Here is a 25,798-nt window from a genome sequence, read left to right on the forward strand (position 1 = left end):
TTCCTGTGGTGGGTCTCCATAGCCTTCTAATTAAAAATGAAACCAACAAAGCTATCGTTTTATTGCATATTTTCTAACTTGTTTAAAGGACATTTTAATCAAAGACGTGTTTGAATGTGTAAACTATAAATGGAAAAAGTTGAGTATGCCCAATTTGTGTTTTACAAATTGAGCGTGATCATCTTTTACCTATTACGATAAACCCTAAGGTAATAACTTCAAGATATCAGATATTTATTTTTCCTTTACTTCATTGTATATGGCTACAGTTGTTGTATTAGACAGTTTTTATACTATTATTCATTGCTTGACGCGTCTCCTTTTATTCCTGCTTCGATGGATAAGATGTAACTTTTCTAGTAGTTTTTTACTTTTATTTTGGAGAGCGGGAGCGATGAGCGGATACTTGGGCGGCCGATGAGCCACAGCGTGACGTACTTCAGTTCTCGCGATATCTCGACGTCAAGGGGAGTGTCAAATTCCAGGGGAAAGGAAAGGAGAGCCCGAGAGAGAGAGGCACAAGAGTGAGTTTGTAAACACTTTATTACCATTTGAATTCTACACGAATGTCTCCCTGATGCTAGCCATTACTGAAGTAGTTTTTTGCACGCTCGTTTTCATGCTATGTTGGTGTTTTTATAGTGCACGTCAAGTGTTGTCGCTGCTCTAACCTTTCATTCGGACGCGCTTTGAACTCAAAGTGTCAGTCCGCTAACAAGTCATGTTAGTTTATTTTCCCTGACTTTAGTAAATTTGACGGCTCGTAAAGTGTGTCAAGCACATCGGCTCAAGTCGGTTACGTGTGCATTGGCGTTTATTTAACACTGCTGTCATCTCGGAAACTGTCAATAACGATGTTATTAACCGCGCCGAGTGTGCTTTTGGCCTGTTGTTAATGCTAGCACAGCAGTTAGCCATTAGTTGTTTCTTTTCTTTTTTCTTTTTTTCTTTTTTGCTGTCTCGTGAATACAAAAGTGATTTCGAAGCTTTTAGCCAATGAGCGTCTGCTCGACGATCCGAGTGTCAGTCTCGGAGGCTTTGATTGCCTTACATGTTATTGATTGACGTGCTCGCAAGCCAATCGAAGAGAATCGGCTGCCGTATTACGGTAAAAGGCGGGGTGATGTTTGTCTGAAATTGATACAGACTAAAAACAATGGTAAAATACGGCAAACTCTCTGGCGCGCTTACGAACAAGTTATTACAATGCACGCTTCTGTCTTTGGCGCGTATTGGACGTCACAAAAGTGCGTTATCTGCTCAGCTGCCGTATCGTGGAGTTTAGGATCTGCAAGATCAGGCCTGTAGTTTGTCCCAAGTAATGATGATATGTTTAAGTATTGATACTTGAGCTGCTCAACGCCACGGCATTCAAATATATGCTTGTCAACGCCTTCATCAGGTGAATGAAGGTCATGTTCTTGGCACACTTTTGTATTCTATAGAGAGGGCTACAAACAGGCGTAATGGACTGTCCACAAATTTGGACAAGCCATATAAATGCGACATGAGCGCAATGTCACATAGTTTTGTTTTCCACTTATTGGCATTTGAGCACATGCCATGAATTGCTCACCAATTTTTGCAAGAAGCTTTTTCTCTGAAAATGTATGTCATCTAAGCCAGTGGACCCCAAACCCCGGGCTGTGGACCAGTACCGGTTTGTGGATCATTTGGTACCGGGCCGCACAAGAAAGAATAAATAACTTGCATTATTTTACACCTCGGTGATGTGTACATCACATAACATTACTCAATGTTGTTGGCACGATGTTATGAGGATGCTGCAAGTAAAGTTGCATAGAATACACAGTGGATTCATGTTTTATTATTATATTATACTGTGGTGTTCCCATACAGAATTCCCCCTTGGAACTAAGGGTTGAAGGCTGAGTTGGGATAGTGACGTTTATGTGGTAACGGACTTCTGTTGTTGCTCTGCTATATGATTGGCTGGAAAGACAGTACGATGACGTTTAGGATTGTGGTTGGTCTGTTTTGCTGAAATGAGATTGTAGTTCAAACATGGACGATTTTTGCAAAGAAAACGTCTATAAACAATGTGCAGTGATTATTTGATTTATTGATGCTTTCGACATTCGATTTTCTAGAATTGTTTTTAGAAGTTTTATTCGCAAAACTCGTGACGTCATCAAACACTGGTCCGTGAAAATATTGTCTGACAGTAATCCGGTCCGTGGTGCTAAAAATGTTGGGGACCACTAAGGGATGTGGAACTTGGCATCAAAGTTTAATGCGCCTAGTTTCAACTAATATTCATCTGATGAAATAACAGCCTTTTTGGGGCCATCAGCATGTCCAAAACTCACATATACTTGCAAACGAGTGGATTCTGGTGAAAATGTATGTGTTTTAGGTTCTCATTTGACATCTTATGTGGATGGAGCATGGCGCCCCAAGTTTGCGAATCATTTTGAGGATTTCCCATGAAAAGGGGTAGAAAAGGGGTAGTTTGAGGGCATGTTCAATACAGCTTGAAATATTTCATTCTTTATTGGGAAAAAAAAACCTCTGTCCTTTCTGGATTGTCCTGCATGATGTGGTTGCATAGTATGAATGTGGCTTTTAGATCAGTGATGGGTATCAAATTTCATTTGTTCTGGTGTCCAAATCTCAGGTCCACTTGCTTACATAAATATACGTACACGCCCATTTTAGAAGGTCGTAAACCATATTAACAGCACCTCAGGTTCCCGCTGTGGACCAATAGCCAACTTTTGTTCTTCCACCCCTTGCGTTCTTATTCCTTTCATTTTGTGTGGGGTCTTTCCCTAGCCTCTGGCAATTTAAGCCTCCAATTCCAACGTCATGGCTGCAGCGTGAGCTATTAATACAGTTTGTTTAGCCAGTTTCCTAGCAAGCGGCATCAAACACCGCGTGGCTGCTGCTGCTTATAGCTTAAGACTTGTTCCCTTACACCTGCTGAGTCGGAGAAACCCAAGTTAAATGGAGTGAGCAGCTCAATGGGAAAGTGGAAATAAAATATCTGGACACTTTGAAGTAAAGACCACTGTGTCACTTTGGATCTTTAAAGACCTCCATTACACCTTGAATAAAAGGAGGTGAAAGTAAGCACACTTGATACCAAGTGTTGGAATAAATGGGATTAAAACAGTCCGACAATAGATCCTAGCATTTTCAACACTATTCTTTTTAGAAGTACACACACTTTTATATCCAGGGAATAACCAAAATTGAATAATTTGTTTCTGACGGCACTCTGCACCGAGTTTGTTTTTACTGAAGAAACATCTGAAATAACCCGTACGCGCAGACGGCCAAAATGCACACAAACAACTACCTGCATGTCAGCATCGGATAACAGCAGAATAACAACAATATTACACAAGATAAATGTTAAATGTTAGTGTTTAGTAAACCTAGATATGCCTTAAAACTAGGGCTGTTTTGATCACCTTTATGCTGCTAATTCCAATACCAAATGATCCTCCATGAGTGTGATAGACCAATACTCATAACGATTAATGGATTCAATGTAAAAGTTTGAATGTTCGAGCTACAGTGACCTGATTTTTATTTAATAATCGATTAACCTGGTCTTTTTTTCTGAGCAATTCATTAATTTGATTGAAAACATTGTTGAATTTATATGCTTTTAGTATAAAAAACAGACCAATTCTTGATTCATTAAGGGATAAATGCAGCCAGTTCAGGGTGTCCCCCGCCTACTGCTCAAAGACCGCTGGGATAGGGTCCAGCCCACCTGCGACCCTTGTGAGGATAAAGCGGTTAAAATAATGGATGTGTGGATAAATATAATTAAAATAATTACATAAGGAAAAGAGGGAGAGTGGTTCGAGTAACTTTTGGCAATAGTTAAGGTTTTGTGATTTTGAATGTATTTTACGTATTCTGCACTTGACATATAAATCTTGATTGTACGTGGACTTCGGGGTCCAGAATTTGGGAATCGCGTTCACCCCGAAAGTTTATAGAAAGTCTTTTTTTTTTTGGAAAGGTATATATTTATGAAGCAGAAGGGCTCCTTTGTAACGTTAATTTAGGTCAGGCATGTTGTTGGACAGCTGAAGGGGTACTTTTGCCGTCCTTCACCGTGAATTCCCACACACATCAAATCATTTTGATGCCATTTGAATTGGATGGAAGAGAGAAATAAGCAGCCACTTACTCATTCTACTACTGTGTCAGGCTACGCTTTTTGACTTGAGTGACTGTAGATGAGGTGCTTCCGCGAACTTCCCCCTTTCCGAATCAAAAACAATCCTAGCTATCCCTAACACTGCAATAAAGTGGTCCGAAAGATCAGACAGCCCGACTTCTTATTATCAAAAGCTTTTAAATTGGTCATGTAAAATTCATCAATCATTAGTGCTATGGTTTAAGCACTAGTCATTTAGCTTTATACGGTCCTCATATCATTTATTTAAAAATACTACCGTAATTTCCGGACTATAAGTCACGTTTTTTTTTTATAGTTTGGGTGGGGGGGCGACTTATACTCAGGAGCGACTTATATATGTTTTTTTTTCACAAATTTTTACTTGATAATTAAGACATCACTTACAAGTATAGTTGACCACTTCCCATGTTATTTTTAGTATAGTTGATCACTTCACATGCTTTTATATCTTTATCTTGAACATATTCAAAACATAAAAAATAGAGAAAACATCAAATAAAGCAATTAACACTTTAAAGCACCATATCCAAGTCCACTGTCTGCTGTATGTACACTTGCTCCATTTTTGCTCCTATTATATTTATTATTATTATTTATTATTATTATTTGTTTATTTATCATTTATTCAACACTCTTATTTATTCATTGTTTGTGCCTTCTTGTTTTTTTTTTTTTGTGTTGCTTGTATGCATATGTGTACTATCTCACCAAGGGATAGTGGAAACGTAATTTCAATCTCTTCGCGTGTCTTAGTATATAAAAAAAAAATCAACGATAAAGCAGACTTTGACTTTGATAAAACAACCCAAAAAAATTATATTTTCAGACGAAACTGGATGAGGGCGCTCTAAATTTCACCGTTGGCCGTGACTCATCAACTGGGTGGGCTTAAGAAAAATGGCACCAAAAAGAAACTCATATTTTGCAGGTTACAAACTTCAAGTTGTAAAATATGCAGCTGAAAACAGTAATCGAGCAGCAGAAAGAAAGTTTGGAGAACCGTGATGTACAATGGATTACTATTTCAAGTGACGTCAGTAGCGCGGCGCGGCGGTTGTTTACATACAAACGTGCCCACACAAGGACTACCGGCATCATTAGCGGTGATCATTTCTAAGTGACACGGAGGACAAAGAGTTTGAAGGAATTAAGGATTTGGAGTGACATAGAAGGTTTGAAAAACTATTATGGCTTTTACGCACGCCCGGTCCTACTCTACTGAGTCGGGGCCGGCGCTCGGCCGAGTGGTTGTCCGCGAACGGTGCGCGGGGCTCGGACATGGCCATTACGCATGCCCGGTCTGTCTGGAAGTCCACGCCGCCACACGCTTGGAAGTTTGTTTTGTTTAATAAAGAGCCGTTTACCAAACCCACGTCTATCCTTGTACTTTGTTAACGCTACAATATAGTTATATAGTAGATCTGTGGAATAAAGACGAGGCTGACGTCAGGGCGCACGCGCGGCGATGTTGACAAAGGACGAGGAATTTGATCGATGGATTTAATGGAATTAAAATGCACGGATGGTTTGATAATATTATTGGCTTGTATCATAGTTATTTGAAATATAGTTTATTTATCGTTATATGAGCCTGTGGAATATTTTGAAATGCAAGCGCCCTCAGCCGTGCGCACCCATTGTTGACAAAGAATGATCGATGGATTTAATGAATTGAAGTGACACCGATGGTTTTATAAACATGTTATTCATGTAATAGTTGTCCTTAATCACTCTATATGTTACGTCAGGCCCGTTCTCAGCTCTTTGTGTTTGTCACGTTAGCATACCTATCGTATAGCCTGTTGTTGCTATTTAATGAATTGGAGTGACACCGATGGTTTTATAAACATGTTATTCATGTAATAGTCGTCCTTAATCACTCTATATGTTACGTCAGGCCCGTTCTCAGCTCTTTGTTTGAGTTTGTCACGTTAGCATACCAATCGTTTAGCCTGTTGTTGCTATTTAATGAATTGGAGTGACACCGATGGTTTTATAAACATGTTATTCATGTAATAGTTGTCCTTAATCACTCTATATGTTACGTCAGGCCCGTTCTCAGCTCTTTGTTTGAGTTAGTCACGTTAGCATACCTATCGTTTAGCCTGTTGTTGCTATTTAATGAATTGGAGTGACACAGATGGGTTTATAAACATGTTATTTATGTAATAGTTGTCCTTAATCAGTCAGGCCCGTTCTCAGCTCTTTGTTTGTGTTTGTCACGTTAGCATACCTATCGTTTAGCCTGTTGTTGCTATCGTTTAGCCTGTTGTTGCTCGTTCATGACTTTTGTCGAATATATTGCCCCCAAAATGCGACTTATACTCTGGAGCGACTTATATATGTTTTTTTTCACTTTTTGGGGCATTTTATGGCTGGTGCGACTTATACTCCGGAGCGACTTATATTCCGGAAAATACGGTACTTGAAAATGTACTAACGACAAAAAAAATTGGAGTCCATGACCAAACCGTGTTAAAAAGAAAGTCACGTAGGATTGAAGCGAGTAAAATCGGGATTTAGGTGTAACCAGTTTCCAACTGTAGCTTCTCTATCTGAACACTGGATGGCACCCACACAAAATCATACGAGTGGAGCGCAACAAAACTGAATGCTAATGCAAGTGAGCTGATGGTGGTGACGTTCCCATCTAAAAGCAATGCATGTGCATTGAAAATAAGCCATAGCTTGCTCAATTCTCAATTGATTTTCATGAGCTTTACTTAGAGCATAAATCTTGATAATGTTCTTGTTTTTGTTTTTGGTGACACTAATGAACATAGAGCACAGTTGCACCTTGCTTGTACGTGCTGGTTTGTTGCAGTCAGCACACTGCTGCACAGTCTTGTCATATGATCCAGTCACTCTGTCCCCATAATGCATTGCGTGGCGCAAAACGTTCAATTAATCAATTAATGAGAATATTAATCCTTATCATATATTTATGTGTTCCTGTTACCGGTGATTGGATGTCTCTGTGTTCTAACACTTAAAAACTAACACTTCACTTTAGTTTGTGTGTAAAATAGTGACAGCCAGGTAAAATTTTAGCCTCAATCTGCAGTGTGTTGAGCATTGCTGGTGAGAGTTTTGCATAGAAACTATATGTTGTAATTCCGACTATTTCACATTCAATTAACTTGCTGCAGTGGCGTCTGTATGAAGCATAATGTATAAAAACAATACCATTTTTTGTCAAAGGGTTACATATTCTATTTCAAAAATATCAGATGGGCTAAAATCCACCTGCCCCTTGCTACATGCTCAAATGCTAGTGTGTACAGTTCATTCGCTTCACCATGCATCTATCAATCGTTGAATGCAAGCACTTTGTCTTTATGCAAAACCTTGTTTATGAAAGTGAAAATCAAAACACACAAATGTGTGTTCTTCACGTCTTTAAATGACGACAAGCGAGTAGTGTTTCATGAATGTCACTCAAAACGTGAGCAGTTCCAGGGAGGCTATATTGACTAAGTTTACATGCAGTCAATAATCGTTTTCAAAACGGAATAAGGGCAGTGTTCGGGTTTTTAAACTCCATGTAAACACACGCAGAAATCCGAATACGCCCTTGAATGGGTTTCTAAAATTCTGGCTAAGACCTCTGGGCTACTCTTTTTCCAACCCGAATAAAATCGATGGGGATAAAAGTGAGGCGAGAGATATTGGCTTTTTAGTACAGTACTTGAGCAGAACGTGGATACATTCATTTCTCTGCAGCTTTTTCATATTATTTTCTGTTTCTACGGTGAAAATAATGCAGTTTGTGTATATGGATTGTATATAAAGTGTGTATAAGTCCAGACGTCTGGCGCGCAACTCACACAAGCAGTTGTAAACATTAAGGATGCAATGGTACACGGCAAAGTGTGAAACCATTTGGTCTGTTTTGCAAGGGACGATATGCCCTAATGCAGGGGTTTTCAATTGGTTTTGTCCAAGGGACCATCAGTATAACCAAGAAACAACTCGGGCATCACTGCTTTGGTGGAATATTTTATTTTGCACCGAAGGATAGACCTATACAGGCTATTTATTTACATCTGTATGTCTATTTTCGGAATCTCAGCTAAATTTGACATAATTTGGATGGGTAAATGATTCACAAAATTAGCTGGAAAATAAATCAAGTCTAAGTAATACATTTTATTTTTAAAAATGTTACAATTATTTTCCATGGGCTGGCACTCACGCTCTTGTAACTGCAGACGGGTCCGTGCATCCAAAGTTGCCGGGTCCGCATATGATCGGTACCTTTGGGCTTCCGGTTTAGAAAAATCGCTTGTAAATGTTGGCAGCCGTAAGCATCATGTGCTTCAGGAGATCAAACGGTTCTTACCCTCCATCGACTCCAAAAGTAAAACTCCTCTTTCTTTGCGGCATACCTGCTGACACACAGCACAGCCCTAGTCCACTAAGAACTGGACTTACTCTGCTTGACGATGTGTGTGTGTGTGTGTATATATGTTTGTGTGTGTGTGTGTGTGTGTGTGTGTGTGTGTAAGGTTTTCTTTTGCTTCCAAAAGTTACCTTATATGTTTCATGTGGATACTTGTTCACCTCTGTGCTGCACCGGAATAATCAAAATAATAATACATGTATTTCACTCGCTGTCCTCACTTCTCACTTTTGGGTCCCGACCCACTAGTGGAGAACATCCGCCATGATCCTAAAACAAAATGTTCTTTTCCACTCATGTCCTTCTAGGCATTTATGGTGGACTTGACCCAAAAATCAAATGTGACAGTTAATGTTGGTTCTCGCCAAGTTTGTCTTGCGTGTCCTTATAGTAAAATTGAAATGTGTTGCTCCCCCACACAAATGTGTTGTTTGCCACTCGCAGTCCACACCCTTCCTCTAACGAACTTGGCAAGAGTCCCATGTGCACACCGCTGTCTTCCCAAATAGGCTCAGTACTTTGTGAGGGTCCTGGCACCGATGTGTTGGTGGAACCAGACCGGGTGTCTAGCACGTACGTATATCTGCGATGGAGACTGACGCACAAAACTGCAACTTATTTCACACCTGGTGGCCTTTGACTTGAAATGTTGGTTTAAGAAATATTTTATTTCCCAATTCATCGACATTCATCATTACATTAATGTTTGAATAATCGTTGATTGCATCCCTATTCCTTATTTTAGTCACTGGAAATGAGATGCCTTGGCATTTGAATTAGATTTGGGACTTTGAGAAATGTCTACCAAAAGCAAAACATAAGAAAATGTTGTAAACAAGTCAAAGTATAGTAACAGAAACTGTTTTTTTTTTGTTAAACTGTCAGTCAGCAGTATATTTGGTGCTCACCCCACAGTGAATCATTTCACACAAATGCTGGCATACAAAGAACGCAGTCACTGTGAAAGAGACGTGCACACAGTGCTACATTTTCACATCACTTAAGCTGGGGACTGGGGTTGGCGCCTTGCTCAAGGGCACCTCGACAATAGCCAGGAAGCAGGCTCGCATCTCTCCAAGAACTACTTGCTATTTTTACATTGTGTCTGTAGCAACCCATGAAACATGACCCTCTGGTTCCAAAGCCCAAGTCGTCACAAATGAGCTACTCCCGCCCATCCCTTTTATCCAGCCGTTCTGCACTTTGTCATAAATTTAAAGAATGCACAACGGGTCATCTGCCTGTACTATCAGCGAGTTGTCAGACAAACTTAAGCTGGACAGCATGAGAGAAGGCGGGGTTACAGAGCAAATGACACAGAAGATGAGAAAGCATGAGATGTTGCTTGCCGGCTAATCATTGGCTGAGCAGAAGCCCCCGTCGTGTGGAGGAAATATCATCAGGGAAACTTGCTTTCGCTGCCTTACTGTGTGTTTCCCTCCTTGACAGGGGTTGTTTTTAAATAGCCACCTTCTTGGACCGAAGGGGCATCAAGCGAAAAACCGCCCAGTCATGTTCTCCTCTTCTCTCCCGCAGTTGCATTGCAAGCTCTTTGCAAAAATGGGCGACGACCGACCTTTTGTGTGCCATGCTCCTGGCTGTGGACAGGTGAGTCTGCTCTCTTGTGCTTTATATGCTACGGCTGTGTGTATTCAAAGACGCTGGCGTTGCGAGAGACGCTGCTGTCTCCTCCAGCAGTGAGTCAGTCCGGAAGCTCCTGTGAGTAATTAGAGCGATATTGTTGCAACCTGTTGCTGCTGTCCCTGACTGCCTGCAGACACAATTTGCAGCTGTGGCCGCCAGTGACTCACATGCCGGTGGTCCTGATTTCCCTGCAACTCCAAAAGTCTACTTGAATTTCACGCAGGAGATGTCCACACTTAGAATGTGTGTTGCAGGCTTGGTGACTGCTTAGCTCTCCTGGGCTGGAGCATTAAAGTTTTTGTGTGTTTAAGAATCATTTGCGATTCAGAAGACAATTGCAGGCGAGAGTGTCTCAAATTTGGTTGTCAACTGAATAAATGGTTGCTTTTTGTTGTTGTTTGCTCTCAGGGCACAGTGAACACCTAGGGATTGCTTTCCATTTAACACACTCTTGTGATGTAAACATCATTATTCATTTAGCTTGCTTGATGTCAGCATTTGGTGTGCAGCTGTGGAACTCACATGAGCGGCTTCTTACTTGTCAACTATTGGATAAACAGAAACAATGTCTTCCATTTGTGTTGGAAATGTTATCCGTAAAGGTTTGCGTGTTTATCCAAGCATACGATTTGGTGAGATCTTTTTTTTTTTTTTTTGTCATGAGCTGTGGTTGTTTCTATTTAGATGTGGTCAATTTTTTCTCAATTGAAAAGTCTAAACATGCGTAAATATGCCCTTGACCAACTCATGTTTTCTTTAGTCTTAGGCTTACTGTTACTACAAATAATTTTTTTCAGCATTGTGGATGTGAAGGAGAATACAGAAGACTCCTTATATGTAATGCCTTTTTATGTTAATTTGGGCCATATCTGATTAACGCTGTCATAACAGTGGCTTTAGAGTAGTTTTGATAAAGTTTAAAATGGGTTAGTTTGACTGTCAGCATAACGTACACGCAATGATCAGTTTTGATTGTTGCTTGTTAATGAGTGGATTTACGTTTGAGTCCTCTCTTCATAGATCGCTAGCATAATTGTGCGCAAAACAAAACCATTTTCCACAAGATGTTTGTAGAGGGGGGAACATAGGTAGAGGATGAACTCTATATTTTTTTTACATACCTTTGTATGGATCGAGGAAATTCATTTTCCAACTATTACCATCCTTGCGAATCCTTAGAAAGTCTTCCAAAGTGTTAGAATCCATGCATCTCGAAAGAATATCTTAATTTACATTAAAATGTCTACTCAGTCTCTCAAAAGTCTCCAAACTCAAAAGACAAAGAAAATAATATTTTATGATAGTAAAAAGTCACAAATTTTATAATAAATGAACACTAACTACACTAAATAAAGGTGACAGAATAATTGACAGAACAGTGATATTTTTAGTGGAGAATCCAAAGACCAGATGCACATCATTTTAAAGTTAAAGTTAAAGTCAAAAAGTTAAAGTCCCAGTGATTGTCACACACACATCTGGGTGTGGTGAAATTTGTCCTCTGCATTTAACCCATCCCCGTGTGATTTTGATCCATCCCCTGGGGGAGAGGGGAGCAGTGAGCAGCAGCGGTGCCGCGCTCGGGAATCATTTGGTGATCTAACCCCCCAATTCCAACCCTTAATGCTGAGTGCCAAGCAGGGAGGCAATGGGTCCCATTTTTATAGTCTTTGGTATGACCCGGCTGGGGTTTGAACCCACAACCTTCCAGTCTCAGGGCGGACACTCTACCATTAGGCCACTGAGCTGGTTATGTCCTGGAGCAACTTTTGAACATTGGAAGTTGCTCTTAAATCTATTTAATTAAACTGGATTAAAACAACCCTTGTCTCGAGTGTATTAACTTGTGACGTAGGAACCCTGATTACAACCTGCTAAAGGCTGTTGATGCTCCCAATAGTACATTCAAAAATACAAGACATGTGATTCGTGTGTTGATTTCGGCACTGACTCAGTCATGTGTGCCACCGCTCGCCACCTAAATGATTATTGATTATTACCCAATATAACTGATCCCCCCCCACCGAAAAAACAGAAGTCACACGTTAGCAGTTTTCAATATCTCATTAGATATCCAGGTGTGTCCAATGCGTGTACCACGTTTTGCGTCCCACTGCTATTTTACAAGCAACAGTTGTCTACCAGGAAAGTCTGAATCACTGCTGAGGATGTTTTTGACTTCTGGTTCTTCTCTGAGCAGCAACAACAACTGCCCCCCATTATATGTTGCCCAGTATTTTCACTGAGCTCTATGGTAATCCTAGCTGGGAGTATCTCCAGTGTGGTGATTAGTGCTCTATCGTTTCCTCAGCAAGACTCTGCAAACAAATCAGACGTGGAGTTCCATTGGTGATGTGGCCCAGCAGGGCTAAAAATAAGCCCCCCCCCCCACCGACACTTGACTGTTTCCACTTCACTCTTGCACGGCAGCATTCACAACTGCAACGCGGCGCCCTTAAAATAGGACACAGCCAACGGCAACAAGCCTGGTGCCATAGCCAAGATTATTCCTCCTACACCGCTGGCTGATTCACATAGCCACTTCTCCACAGAGCAACTTTTTTTGAGGCCTGACTTTCCCAAATGCCAGACCTCAAAATCTGTGATGCTGGTTGAACTTTAATTTGGTTCTCTTTCAAAACAAAACTTCCCACCAGGATGAATTATGTTTGGAATATTTAATTCCAAATTAAGTATCAAATACAATACAACACACTTATCATGAATAATGGAAGTCATTACTAATTTTATGTTAGAAAAAAACAAAGCACACACAAGGCACGTCTTTTGAGCACCAGGGTAGGTATCCAGAAGGCAGCTCGCTCGCTACTATTCTAGCACAAGGTACGTAACTTAGTGGTATAATGCTACATTCAAGGAAGGTCAGAAGTCAAACATGGCTGATTGCAATCAGTTGTTGTTCTTGTTTATTACGACACATTTTGACTTCCAACAAACCTTCATAATTTCCTTAATTTATATAAATGAAGAAATAATGTATCTTCAAAGTAATTTATTCATTTCACTTCAAAGTATTTCAGTCATTTCACCAAATAACTTCATGCTGGTGGGTAATGGCATATCTTCACACAGTCAGTACAAATCATGCTGTTATGTTATTTCCAATTACTAAATTAATGTAATAATTATTGAATAAAGCTAAATATATGTTTATAATCTTGTTAAGTTTTGCCATTCACAGACTGTCTACACGCAGTCGCCATTGTCAAATGACGTCACATTGTACTGTAGTCCGTCGGTGAGCTCGGAGTCCTCCCAGTTCAAAAGGGTGTTCTCGTGCACCTTTCCAAGTTTGAAGTTGGAAAGGTCCGACTTCACTTTCCTCAAATTCAGCATAAATCTTCACTCAGTGTTCCATGTCAAACATCTCAAACAGGTGCCCTCAAATGCATGAGACCAATCACAGAAATGTCAACCAAGTCATTTGTCCATAAAAAAGCTTCTTCAAGAAGAACAAGAAAGCCCAAAAAGAAGCCCATCAAAATAAAAGCGATAAAAGAATTTAACTTGTCTTAACTAAATTTTTACTGGCCACAATCTTCAACATGACACTTTTGATATCATCGTGGACAGTCCTTTCTGCTTAGCGTGTATATAAATTATACAGTGATCCGTCGTCTTTTGCGGGAGATACGTTCCAGAACCACCGTGACAAACGAAATTCCGCAAAGTAGAAATGGTATACATCAGACATGGGCAAACTACAGCCCGCATGCCACATACAGCCCACGGGGCCGTTTAATCCGGCCCGCCAAACCTGAATAAATTGTATTATTAATTTTTCCCTACAATTACTATGTTTCCCCAGTAGATGGGGAAGCGCCCACCCGCGCATTTACTCCCGGGAGTCGCGTCAGAAAGCTCGGTGCACACTCACAAGTGCGTGTGCGTACTCAGTAGTACGGGCGGAGTGCGCTGCGCGCTCTATTTCATCTATCAGTGCCGAATTTCGAGCGTAGGCTGTGACGTCAGTGTTTTCGTAATTCGCGCGCTGAGCTTTCAGATACTACACTTTTACGCTAATGCCACCCACAAACCTTCCCCTGGAATCCTTCCGTTAAAATGAGTGGCCCGAAGAAAAGAAAGGTGGACACTGCGTGCCGAATGTTAAAAAAGAGTGGACAATTTGGCTCGACCTACGTGTGTGAGAAGACGTTCAGCCACATGAACGTCAACAAAGCCCATCACAGAGCTAGGTTAACGGACCGACACCTCGGCTCTATCCTAAGAATTACCACAACAAATTGTACTCCAGACTATGATGCACTAACAAAAAAGCGAAACCAACAATACTATTGATTTCTTTATTACTTTATTTAGATGTATTCTTTCACTGATTCTTCAAGATGATGTATTTGGTCAGAATGTTTGCCGTTGGATGTGATTTTGCCTCATTAGATAAACACATTTCATAAATCTGACCCACAGGCGCTGAAGTGATAGAAAATGTTATTCATCATAACAGTGTCGTATTTAATAAGAATCACTGATAGTAGTTTTTTGGTAAAATATTTTTTTAATGCTGTTAATAAATGCATTTGTTTTCAAAAAGTTTTTTTAATATCCATGCTTTAGTATCTACTAAAAGTAAAAACCTTTTATGCAACGACCTTTACATGTCATTTATATTACGTCACACAAACACTACATCCATCTGCTCCTGGTTCGGCCCCCCAGTCAAAATTTAGAACCCAATTCGGCCCGCAAGTCAAAAAGTTTGCCCACCCCTGGTATACAGTAATCCCTCGTCTATCGCGGATAATTGGTTCCAAAAACCACCCGCGATACGTGAAATCCGCGACGTACGGTCACCCTCTCATCTGTATATATTTTTTTTATCTGTTCATTTTTTGTGTCTTACTACCGTAATTGCCGGACTATAAGCCGCACCGGATTATAAACCGCACTAGCTAAAATTCAGGGATATTTCTTTTTTTTTCTTACATAAGCCGCACCGGACTATAAGCCGCACTTGCACACGAGTTTTTTACAAAGAAAGACAGTACATAGAAAGCCTTTTTAACGTTTTAATAACATACTTGAACATGTTTTTCTAAACATTGCCTGTGACGCAGCAGTAGTACCGCAGCAACGCGGAAGTGTGCACGCGAGTTATTAGCAAAGAAAGACTGGACACAGAAAGTTTTTTTTAAAGCTTTAATAACATACCTTAACATTTCTTTCCAAACACTGCCTGCGACGCGGCAGTAATACCACAACAACACGGAATTAACACAGCAAAGTCACTGAGACGCGGCGGTAATGGCGGCGGTTACACAGCAGCAACACGGTAGCACAGCACGAACAGGGCTGGTTAAAAAAAACATACCAGTAAAAGTACAAAAAGAGCCGTCTTCATCTTCCTCCTGTGCACTGAAACCAAGTCTTCCTCCTTAGTGTCCGATTGGAATGGCGTTAGATATCCTTCGCCTCACACTTTCTCAGTCTCTTTCGTCGTCGGTTTTATGCATTTCTTCGAGTGTGAAGAGGTTCTGTTCATGCTAATCTTATTCATGCACGAAGTGCTACATTATATTAAACTAGCGAGCGACACGTATAGCTTAAAAGCGGCATCATATTCATTTATTTTATCCCCCATAATGACGGTTTATGTATAAAAGCTTCCTGTCTTTGTGTTAACGTGGGTGTGTGCGTGATGCGCGAGACGATCACGTCTTCTTCGGCGCATTATCTCTTCTTCGTCTGTCTCGCTCTTGCTTCCTGCTAGAGCGCCCCCTGGAGAGCGGAGGCCGTAAAAATCCATAAGTACGCTCCAGAATAGACACAAGATAATGTCATCAACATCGACTGCCTTTGGCTTAAAAGCTGCATCATATGCATTTATTTTGTCCCCCATGACGACGGTTTGTGTATAAAGGCTTCCTTTCAGTAATGTCCGTCTTGATCGCGTGATGCGCGAAATGTAAACAAAAACTAGCACGTCTTCTTCGGCGCATTATCTCTTCTTCGCCTGTCTCGTTCTTGCTTCTTGCTAGAGCGCCTCCTGGAGGCCGGAGGCCGTAAAAATCCATAAGTACGCCGCGCCGCCGTTTAAGGTTCAAAGTAACCTTCTGAATAAAATGCATTAAAAGTTCACATTCATTACAACCTGTTTTTGGTGAGCAAAATGTCAGAAGAATTGAATTTAAATGCTGATTGATTGGGTTTTAATACAATGCAGATTACTTCACTGGTTTCTTTTATATCAAACAAGTTATTATCAAACAACTTGTTTGATTTAAAAGAAACCAGTGAAGTGATTAAAAAAAGGAAAAACAAGATGAACTTAGTACAATTACAATGCAGATTGTCCAAACAGCGCCACTGCTTTGTGTAATCTCTGAGTGATATGGCAGAGTAAGAGAAAGGGTTTAGAGCACAGGTGTCAAACTCAAGGCCCGGGGGCCAGATACGGCCCACCACATCATTCTATGTGGCCCGCGAAGACAAATTGTGCATCAAATTCGTGTGTCATTACTAGAATTGCAAATTGTCTTCACTTTTAATAATAGCTTTTTTTAGAAATATTTGACCAGTTTTTACTCGTCTGATTTGAAAACGAGTTATTTGTCAGTTTGTTTTGTAGCTTTTACTGTATATAATAGTGTTAAGAGTAAAAGTGATCAAGTCATCACAAAAATCACGAAAAAAATCTTATATAAGCCGCACCTGACTATAAGCCGCAGGGTCCAAAATTTTGGAAAAAAGTCGCGGCTTATAGTCCGGCAATTACGGTAAATGTATATGAAACCATTTAAGTGTATATTTTATTTTTGGAACATTAAATAATTGTTTCAAACATGTAAATAATACATTAATAGTATAAATAACATACAGAATATTTTTGTATAAATATTGAAAATATAAATATTATTCGTGTGTGCGTGTAACATGTTAACAAGAAGTACTGGGCAGGCTAACGAGTTTGCGGAAAGATGCTAATTCGCGATCATGCTAACACACAAAAACAGACCTCTAAAGGAATTTAAATGAACAGTTGGAGCAATACTACATTGTCCTAAAGGTTAGACACGTGATCGTTCATTTCTGTTGTTAGGAGACCCACTTACATCGTCAATGACTCCTGTACCACTGTAACCGACCTATGCACACAAACGTAAAACAGGAAGTGGTATTGCCTGAAAACGGCCTTCAAAATAAAAATTCTTACACGGCCCCGTTGCCACAGGCGACCAGAATGCTATGAATAATAAAAAATAAAAAGAAAAACACAGAAACAGTACATCATTGTATCCATCACTTGCGAAACATTTTCGATGGTCAAATCATCAAGTTTCTGTAAAACATGCTCAACAGAACAGCATCTACGCAATCCACGTGTCATTATCGTCATCACATCCGTCATCTCTAAGAAGTTGTATATGAACTTGGGCTACAGTAGAGGACACAAACTTCGACACAGCAGACTTCAAACATGGGATAACGCAGGTCATAAACGAGCACAACACCACCAGCACAACAAGCACAGGAGACAGCAATTTCAACAGCAGTTGCCACCAGTTGTCAGAGAATAGCCATGTTGGTTGGAGAGCCCTCCCCACCTGAAATGGCTCTCTTATCTTGACACTCATCGGTGATGTCCAGAGCTCCCATCCAGTTTCCTCCTGGAGAGCAGTCGTCGTTAATGCAGACGTGGGTCTTGTTACCTTGGATGTAACATGTGTAATTCACTCCAGCTGGTCTTTCTGTGTAGGCCACTTGTGGTATTGTTCGTCCTCTAACAGCCACATTGAGATTTGTCCAGAATAGCTGATCACAGGCACCGTCAGCAAGTCCAGGGCGGTAAGGGTCGGCATCTTTGACTGCGACGGCACGATGCTGATATCCAACTCCTCCCATGGATGCCATACATTTTGCTTCAGTGACATTCATTGCTCTGGCCTCCAAGCGAACTTGCGTGGAGGAAGGGGGGAGTTTCAAACACACATAGCATCCCTCCTGTGTGTGAGCTCTCACAGTGAACCTGACATACCGGTACCAAGTGTTGGTTTCGTATGGGTTTCTGGGGTCCCATGACCAGTCTTCATAGTTCTCATCATGTGACCATCGTTTACCACGGGCAACATTGTCATTTGGTCTGTTCAGATGAGTCAATAGACCATAGCACGCTCCAACCACAACGCAGCAGAGGATCCATCTGGCATATGGAGCCCCGTTGCTACTAGGATGGCAGAGACACTGGGACATCCCCTCGCCTAGCGGAGTGGGGATCGATGAATTCTTCACCAACATTGAGACGCCTCGCCCTAAACGACGGGGCCCCTTTGTAGTCAGCCTTCCCCACCACTCCGAATTAGGGGTCCAGCACTCTCTGCAACTTGCAGTGGCTGAGGTGAATCCAGCTGGGCCGTTGAGAGATTTTTACCGCCGTGGGAGTAGCAAGCAAAACTTGGAACGGTCCCTCCCACCGCGGGCTGGCCCAGTTCTTTCTTTTGATGATCTTGATGTAGACCCAGTCTCCTGGATTGATGGGGTTGTCCACCTGTGAGGGGGAGAGATCAGGCGGCAGTAAATTTGCATTGGACACATCTTTCAGTTTGCCTGTTAGCCTGCAATTGTCCAAATCAAAAATGTTTTCTTTTAACTGTCTTTCTTTTGGACCCCTAAATCTCTCGTGTTGCTAACCTATCTACACCAGAACAAAAAAAATTTTACCACAGTATAACACCAAATTTATTCGAAAATTCATTGTCATAAAGTGTTGTATTCTTACTATCTTCCACTATCTGCCCTACTCACTCCCTCCTTTTGAGGCTTGGCAACGCCCATGCCTCACACCTTGACAAACTTTTTGGGGGAATGCATACGATTCCATCATCATTTAATTTGACTTTCTTTCCAAAACGCTTCTCAATTTCTCAGTTCACACATCTTCTACATGTGTTACTGGTTCTCCAGTTTTTTTTCTCTAGTTAATTATCAATCCAAAAGCTACGTGTTTCTTTCTAACATTCAACCTGCTCAAAATCACTCTTTCATCAAAGTCGCTCTACCAATTTTCTATAGTAGTCGCCAACGACTTCAACCATTCAACCTCTCATTCAGGCAATCATTCATCAATGCTCATCATATGCATCTCACACAGTCTCTAAAGAGGAGTCATACTATCACATTGGTCCCAATTCATCCAAGCTCACCAAAGTCAAAGTCAAAGTCAGCTTTATTGTCAATTTCTCCACATGCCAAAGACACACAAAGAAACCGAAATTTCGTTCCCCCCTATCCCACGGTGACAAGACATGGCTCACAACAGACAAACAGTAAACAAGTATAACAAAAGCGTGCCGAATAAATAATGAATAAATAACACAACAATAAATAAATAAATAAATAATTAAGAGGAGCACAAAAAGAAAAAAACAAAAAAGAGCAAGTGCGCGTACAGCAGACATTCCCGAAAATAGCGCAACAGTGCCGCACGCTACGCAGAAGGGGGTAGCGAGTTCAGGGCCCTAACAGCCTGGAGGAAGAAGCTGTCGGCGAGTCTGGTGGTGCGGGAGCGCAGGCTCCTGTACCTCTTCCCAGAGGGCAGAAGGTCAAACAAAGAGTGAGCCGGGTGACTCACATCTCTGGCAATCGAGGTTGCCTTGCGGGTGAGATGGGAGGTGTAAATGTCCTTCAGGGAGGGAAGCGAAGCACCAATAATCTTACCAGCCGTATTCACTATGCGCTGCAGGGCCTTCAAGTTCTGTTCAGTGCAGTTACCACCCCAGACAGCGATGCAACTGGTGAGGACGCTCTCAATGGTGCCACGGTAGAATGTAGACAGGACTGCCTGAGGAGCACATGCACGCCTGAGCTTCCGCAGGAAGTACAGGCGGCGCTGAGCTTTCTTTGCCAGTGACGAGGTGTTCGCGGACCAGGAGAGGTCCTCACTGATGTGCACCACACACCATTCATATATCATTTTCAACTCAGGTTTCCTGGTAGAACAATCCACCAGTCCAAAAAAACTTAACTAAAACAAACAACTGGCAAATTAATCTGAATTTTTTCTTTGTTTTTAAATTTGAAGAACTCAATTTCTCAGATTTAGCTTGCATTTAGAAGTTTGTATAATCTTATAACACAACCAATCAATTATTCCTATTAAATGTAGCATTGCAAAATCTTAAATTCACAATTTAGCTTCTTCCAATTCCTGAAAGCATGTTCTGTCGTTTTTTTTTTTTTTTTTTTTTTTTTTTTTTTCCTTCATCGAATTTCTCATGTGAGCTCGACACTTAACATGCACTAGTGTGGATTAGTTTCTGCTCGCAAACAGACTTCTCTCTTTTCTTCTCATTTTTATCTGCCAAAATTGTTTCTGTTCTGCGGTGTAAATTGAATAGACAACAGTCTAGCAAATTTCTTTATACTAAAAGTTTAGCCAATCTTCATCAATTTGGGACTTTAACTTTAACTTTAACACATACGCACACACATGCACAGCTCTCGTGTGCAGAAGGTAGGTCTCAGCAACAATGATTCGTCACAGGCTGGCCATTTCCTGTGGTCGATCATGAGCTGGTCCCTCCCATGCACACGAGGACAGCACATTCTAATTTTATTTATTTATCTTCTAGAAGCAAGTTGCATTTCTTTACCACGTGATTTGCATATTTTAACTTTAGTGTAACACAATTTGAGCTCTAGTTATTTGTAATTTGGGCATACAAACAGCATTGTCATACTTCTTGGATGGACAAGACTTCTAATAATCTAATGACATGTTTTGCTGCCATATGGGCATCTATTCTTTCTTTCTCTGTATGAGCATAAGCGGTCAAAGAGGAGGAAACTTGTCATGCTAAAAATTTGGCTTTTCCTCTGCCCCTTCCTGCACTCTTTGATTGATATTGCTTTGCAGAACGACACTCTCGTGCAAAGTGTCCTCGTCTCCCACAGTTCCAACAGTTGTCTGAATCTGATGGGGGTTCTGATTTGAATGGTGGCTTGCGACGTTGTTGGTATCTAACTCTTCCTCTGCCCCTTTGGGAACTTTGGTAGAAGATTGTTGTATCTTCATTTAGATCATTATCATCATCTAGATGAAATACATCAAAACCTCTGCCTTTCTCAATCCCTTTGTCAGCGTCTCTGGGCCACTGCATGTTTTTTGTAAACCAAGCAGTGTCCGCTTCCACCAAGTGTTTTCTCACCCAACTGCCCAAGTCAGGGGGGAAACCAGTGAGGAGCGGAATTTTAAGATGTTGCTGATAAGCACTCTCATCTGCATCATTGAATGGGATGCCACTATGTACCCAGAATTCTTTTTCAAATCTCAATTGAATGGCGGCTTCATCACTTTTCAACTTTCCATCTTTTGTCTTTTGGATTTGTTCTCTTCTTTCTTGTGAAGCTTTCAACCATATTTTAGCACAATCCAATTCTCTCTCTTTTCTTTTCTTTTTCAGCCCATTTTTCTTTCTTTCCACACTCTCCTCTAAAACATCAACTACTATCTTCCACACTTCAACTCTCAACTTCCCTTCTACTCCATACTTTTTCTTCCACTTTGGCATATATTGCATACAATTAAGAAATCTACTCGCCATGTACTTCTCATCTCCGTCAAGAGGTAGAGAATTACCGTTTTTGTTTCCCATCTTAATCCTAGTAGTTCTTGGTTATACAATTTATTTTCTCAAAAATATTATTATTATTATTACTTATTTATTACTTATTTATTTAATTATGTCTTTGAGGATCCTCAATGCAGGTTTAAATTGACCTTTCAACGAATTACTAGCCTGTATTATTGCCGTGGATCAATGCTAGAACTGCTTCTTAGTCAATTTATCCTACCAGTCACACACTCAATCACACAAACTCCAGCGCTTTTTTAGGCCTATCCAGGGATGGGTGTAAAACCCTCCCAAACAGCTTTGGAAAAACGGACAAAAGAAAAAATCTACGCCCTTCTTCAATTAAGAAAAAGAAGCTCTGTTTTTCTTAGCCCGTTTCTTCCACTGGGACTTGAACCCAAGCTATTCTTTGGCTTGGAAAAACATACAAAGAAAAATCTACGCCCTTCTTTGATTAACAAGAAAGAAGCTCCGTGTTTCTTAGCACGTTCCTTCCACCGGGACTTTAACCCAAGCCAGATCCCTCAGCTCGGAAGAACAGACAAAGAAGAGTCTACGCACCTCTTCGATGAACAAAAAAGAAGCTCTGCTTTTCTTAGCCTGTTCATTCCACTGGGACTTGAACCCAAGCTGGCTCTCGTGCACCTCTACGTGTTACGCGTTTAACAACACAACACAATTTCAAGAACTTACTTGTCCCCTGGTTCGTTGCACTGCCGGGTCCCGTCAATCCACCTCTGTCAGACGAAGGCAGACCTAAGATGCTGGCCCAGCGAAGAATTTCCTTCCCAGGTCTTTCTTTACCAGGTCCGGCTCGTGGACGCTGGCCCGTCGACGGTGTACAGCGCGTCGTCCTCCGTCAGCCAGATGATGGGTATGAGGGTCCCGGGTTTCGGCACCAAAATGTTAGAGATTTGCTCACTCCAACTTATTTTGCAAGAACCACACGGAGACAAGGCAAGTTCTTTTAGACACCTGCAGGTGGAGAGATCACTCGCTACAGGAATGAAATCTAAAAGTCTCCTCCCTGCAAGGGCATATTTATTAGGAGGAACAGAGTGGGGGTGGGAGTGGACAGGTTTGGTGAACCCCCGGCCTCTGATAAGATCAGAGCAGGGGGTGTTTTACACTGTTGTGGGAAACAGAACAACTTTGATTGCTTCCCCTGCAGCTGGTCAATCAAGCAGAGGAAGCAACCACTTCATCTTACTCTGCATTGTGAGGGCAAGACAAGATTGATTTAATCATTACATTGTGAGGGCAAGACAAGATTGATTTAATCATTATAGTCTACATTCCAACATAATCCTACGATAAAGATAACCTGGAAAACCCTAACACTACCTCAAATCAAAACACGGCTAAATAACATGGAGATATCTTAACACATACTGTAAATATGTTTTTAGAAAAACTTATACGTTCATACTGTAATGAACTCTTTTATTATAATAACAATTTTTCTATAACAAGGTACAACACTGTCAATATGTTTTTATTATTATAACAATTTTTTTATAAAAAGTTACAAGTGTACGCACTGCAATTGTGTGGGCAAGTTTTGTGCCATAATTTAGAAGTTTTATTTTGACTTTAAAAATGTTTTTAATTTGGGGAAAAAAATCCACAGTGTAGTGAAACCGCGATTAACGAACCGCGATGTAGTGAGGGATTACTGTATACATATATGTTATTTAGAAATTTAAACACCAATGTTGACATTTTCAAAATGTAATGTAACTTGTTGGTGGCTAGAGGGCATGAGTGTACTGTAAGTTAATTAGAAGTATGGTTTACCTTGCAAAGCAATGCCAAATGTCCATCTTCACAATTGCCACAATAGATTAACCTGGGGGACATCATGCATAGCGAAACCAAAGTGAGTCATGGTTGCATATGAATCTGCTATTGTATTGTGGTCCAGTACACAATGTTAAAGTTTGTAAAACCCTCCCCAATACTTTTACGCTATATAAGCCTTTCCCATTGCCTTAATAGCCATCCCCCACACTGTTCTGTGCATGTATTGTACCTCCTTATGCACCGTTTGGTGCTTCTTCCGAGCACGTCCGCCTCTCCGGCCCTCCCTGTGTGGAGTTTGCATGTTCTTCCCGTGTCCGCCTTGTTCGTGACAGGCTGGCTGGCGCACTTCCCGCGCTTGTCCGCAGTAACATACATTGCTCGGCGGCACGCCCCAGACTGTCAGCGCGTATTCCACCTGGGTTTTTTCCAGGCACTCCAGTTTCCTCCCACATCCCCAAAACATGCTTGGTAGGCCGATTGAGCACTCCAAATTGCCCCTAGGTGTAAGTGCGAGTGCAAATGGTTGTTCGTCTCTGTGTGCCCTGCGATTGGCTGGCGCTTGTCCGCAGTAACATACATTGCTCGGCGGCACGCCCCAGACTGTCAGCGCGTATTCCACCTGGGTTTTTTCCAGGCACTCCAGTGTCCTCCCACATCCCCAAAACATGCTTGGTAGGCCGATTGAGCACTCCAAATTGCCCCTAGGTGTAAGTGCGAGTGCAAATGGTTGTTCGTCTCTGTGTGCCCTGCGATTGGCTGGCAGCCGGTTCAGGGTGTCCCCCGCCTACTGCCCAATGACAGCTGGGATAGGCTCCAGCACACCCGTGACTCCCATGGGAATAAAGCGGTACAGAAAATGGATGGATTGATGGTGCTTCTTCCCTCGCGCGTGGCCGGATGCCGCCTCCTACGCTTGAACTCCGTCACATCCGCAGTGACGCACATTGCTCAGAGGTACGGCGCGCACTATCAGGGCTCATTGCCGCTGCCCCGACTCTTGGACGGCATTGCTTTTTTTCTACCTTCGCGGGCAGTTGGCTTCGCTCTTGCTCTGCTGGTCGACTGACGCCCTCCGCACTAGACCTCAGGGGTGCACGTCGCCAATACGGAAGTGCGCGTGCTAATCGACGCTGATCGTCACCATCTGTCCCATGTTACCCACTGATTCGGGCGTGTATATGGACGCCGTTCGTTGCCGGTCAATCCACGCCGTTTTGTCTGCTTTGACATACACACCCCTGCCACTTGATTCCCGTTTGCCTGATCCGTTGTGTAGCCTGGCTGGTTGTCTGCCTTGACACACGCACGCCTTCCACCTGATTCCCGTTTGCCTGATCCGCTGTGTAATGAGATGCCACCACGACGCGAGCATGCTGACCGGCTCGTCAGTCGCCTCGTGCACCTGCTCTGCTGGCATTCCAGCCTCCCTTTTCCCCTTTTCCTCTTTTTATAGTCACAAAATAAACAGTCCATGATGCACATGGTTGTCCTGCCTTGTTCGTGACAGGCTGGCTGGCGCACTTCCCGCGCTTGTCCGCAGTAACATACATTGCTCGGCGGCACGCCCCAGACTGTCAGCGCGTATTTAATCGTCATTCTCCTGTCACTTATAAACCCGTGAAGTAGCGCATTCGCGAAAAGCGAAGTGCGAAGTGGCGAGGCATCACTGTAGTTCAGGAGTCACCAAGTCTGGTCCTCAAGGGCGCCAACCCAGCCTGTTTTATATGCATCCCCACTGCAACACAACGGTTTCAAATCATCAGGATTGTAATCAGGCTTAACAGAGGTGCTGATGAGCTGATCATGACCGGATTTGGTGACCCCTGCTGTAGTTTCAGTCAATAAATGACCTCAAGTGCAAGCAGCATTTGTGTACATTTACTTGCGTGTCCAATTTCATTTGATATGCAACGCAAGTCAAAACAGAATAGATCAAATGACTCACAAATGACTGGCTAATATACATGCATTAAAAGTATCATGATATAGTTTAATCTTCTTTGAATGCTGAGTTAATGGCACAAAAAAAAACATGAACAGTGCACACACTTTCTCGGTCTCTCTCCCCCTTGTTCCCACAGTTGCATAGTGATACGTTTAAGAACTCTAAAACAGCTCACACAAACTCACTGCAAAAGACCTAGACGTTTGCCACAA

General features: G+C 41.8%; 1 protein-coding gene across 5 annotated transcripts in view; it reads left to right on the forward strand.

Moving 5' to 3' along the window:
* The window catches only part of atf7a (activating transcription factor 7a), a 39,835-nt gene that overhangs the window by 434 nt on the left and 13,603 nt on the right, over positions 1-25,798 (forward strand). For 2 of the 5 annotated variants that reach the window (XM_088361874.1, XM_088361855.1), the window contains 2 exons: positions 385-524; positions 10,122-10,193. In XM_088361874.1, coding sequence (XP_088218000.1) covers positions 10,146-10,193 — 48 coding nt within the window. In that variant the 5' untranslated portion in view covers positions 385-524; positions 10,122-10,145. Of the gene's footprint in view, positions 1-384; positions 525-6,387; positions 10,194-25,798 lie in introns of those variants that run through there. The other 3 variants (XM_088361864.1, XM_088361844.1, XM_088361836.1) reach the window with 3 other exon arrangements.

The sequence above is a fragment of the Syngnathus floridae genome, chromosome 2 (assembly GCF_059516105.1).
Source record: "Syngnathus floridae isolate MCC-2025c chromosome 2, RoL_Sflo_1.0, whole genome shotgun sequence".
Taxonomy (NCBI): Eukaryota; Metazoa; Chordata; class Actinopteri; order Syngnathiformes; family Syngnathidae; genus Syngnathus; species Syngnathus floridae.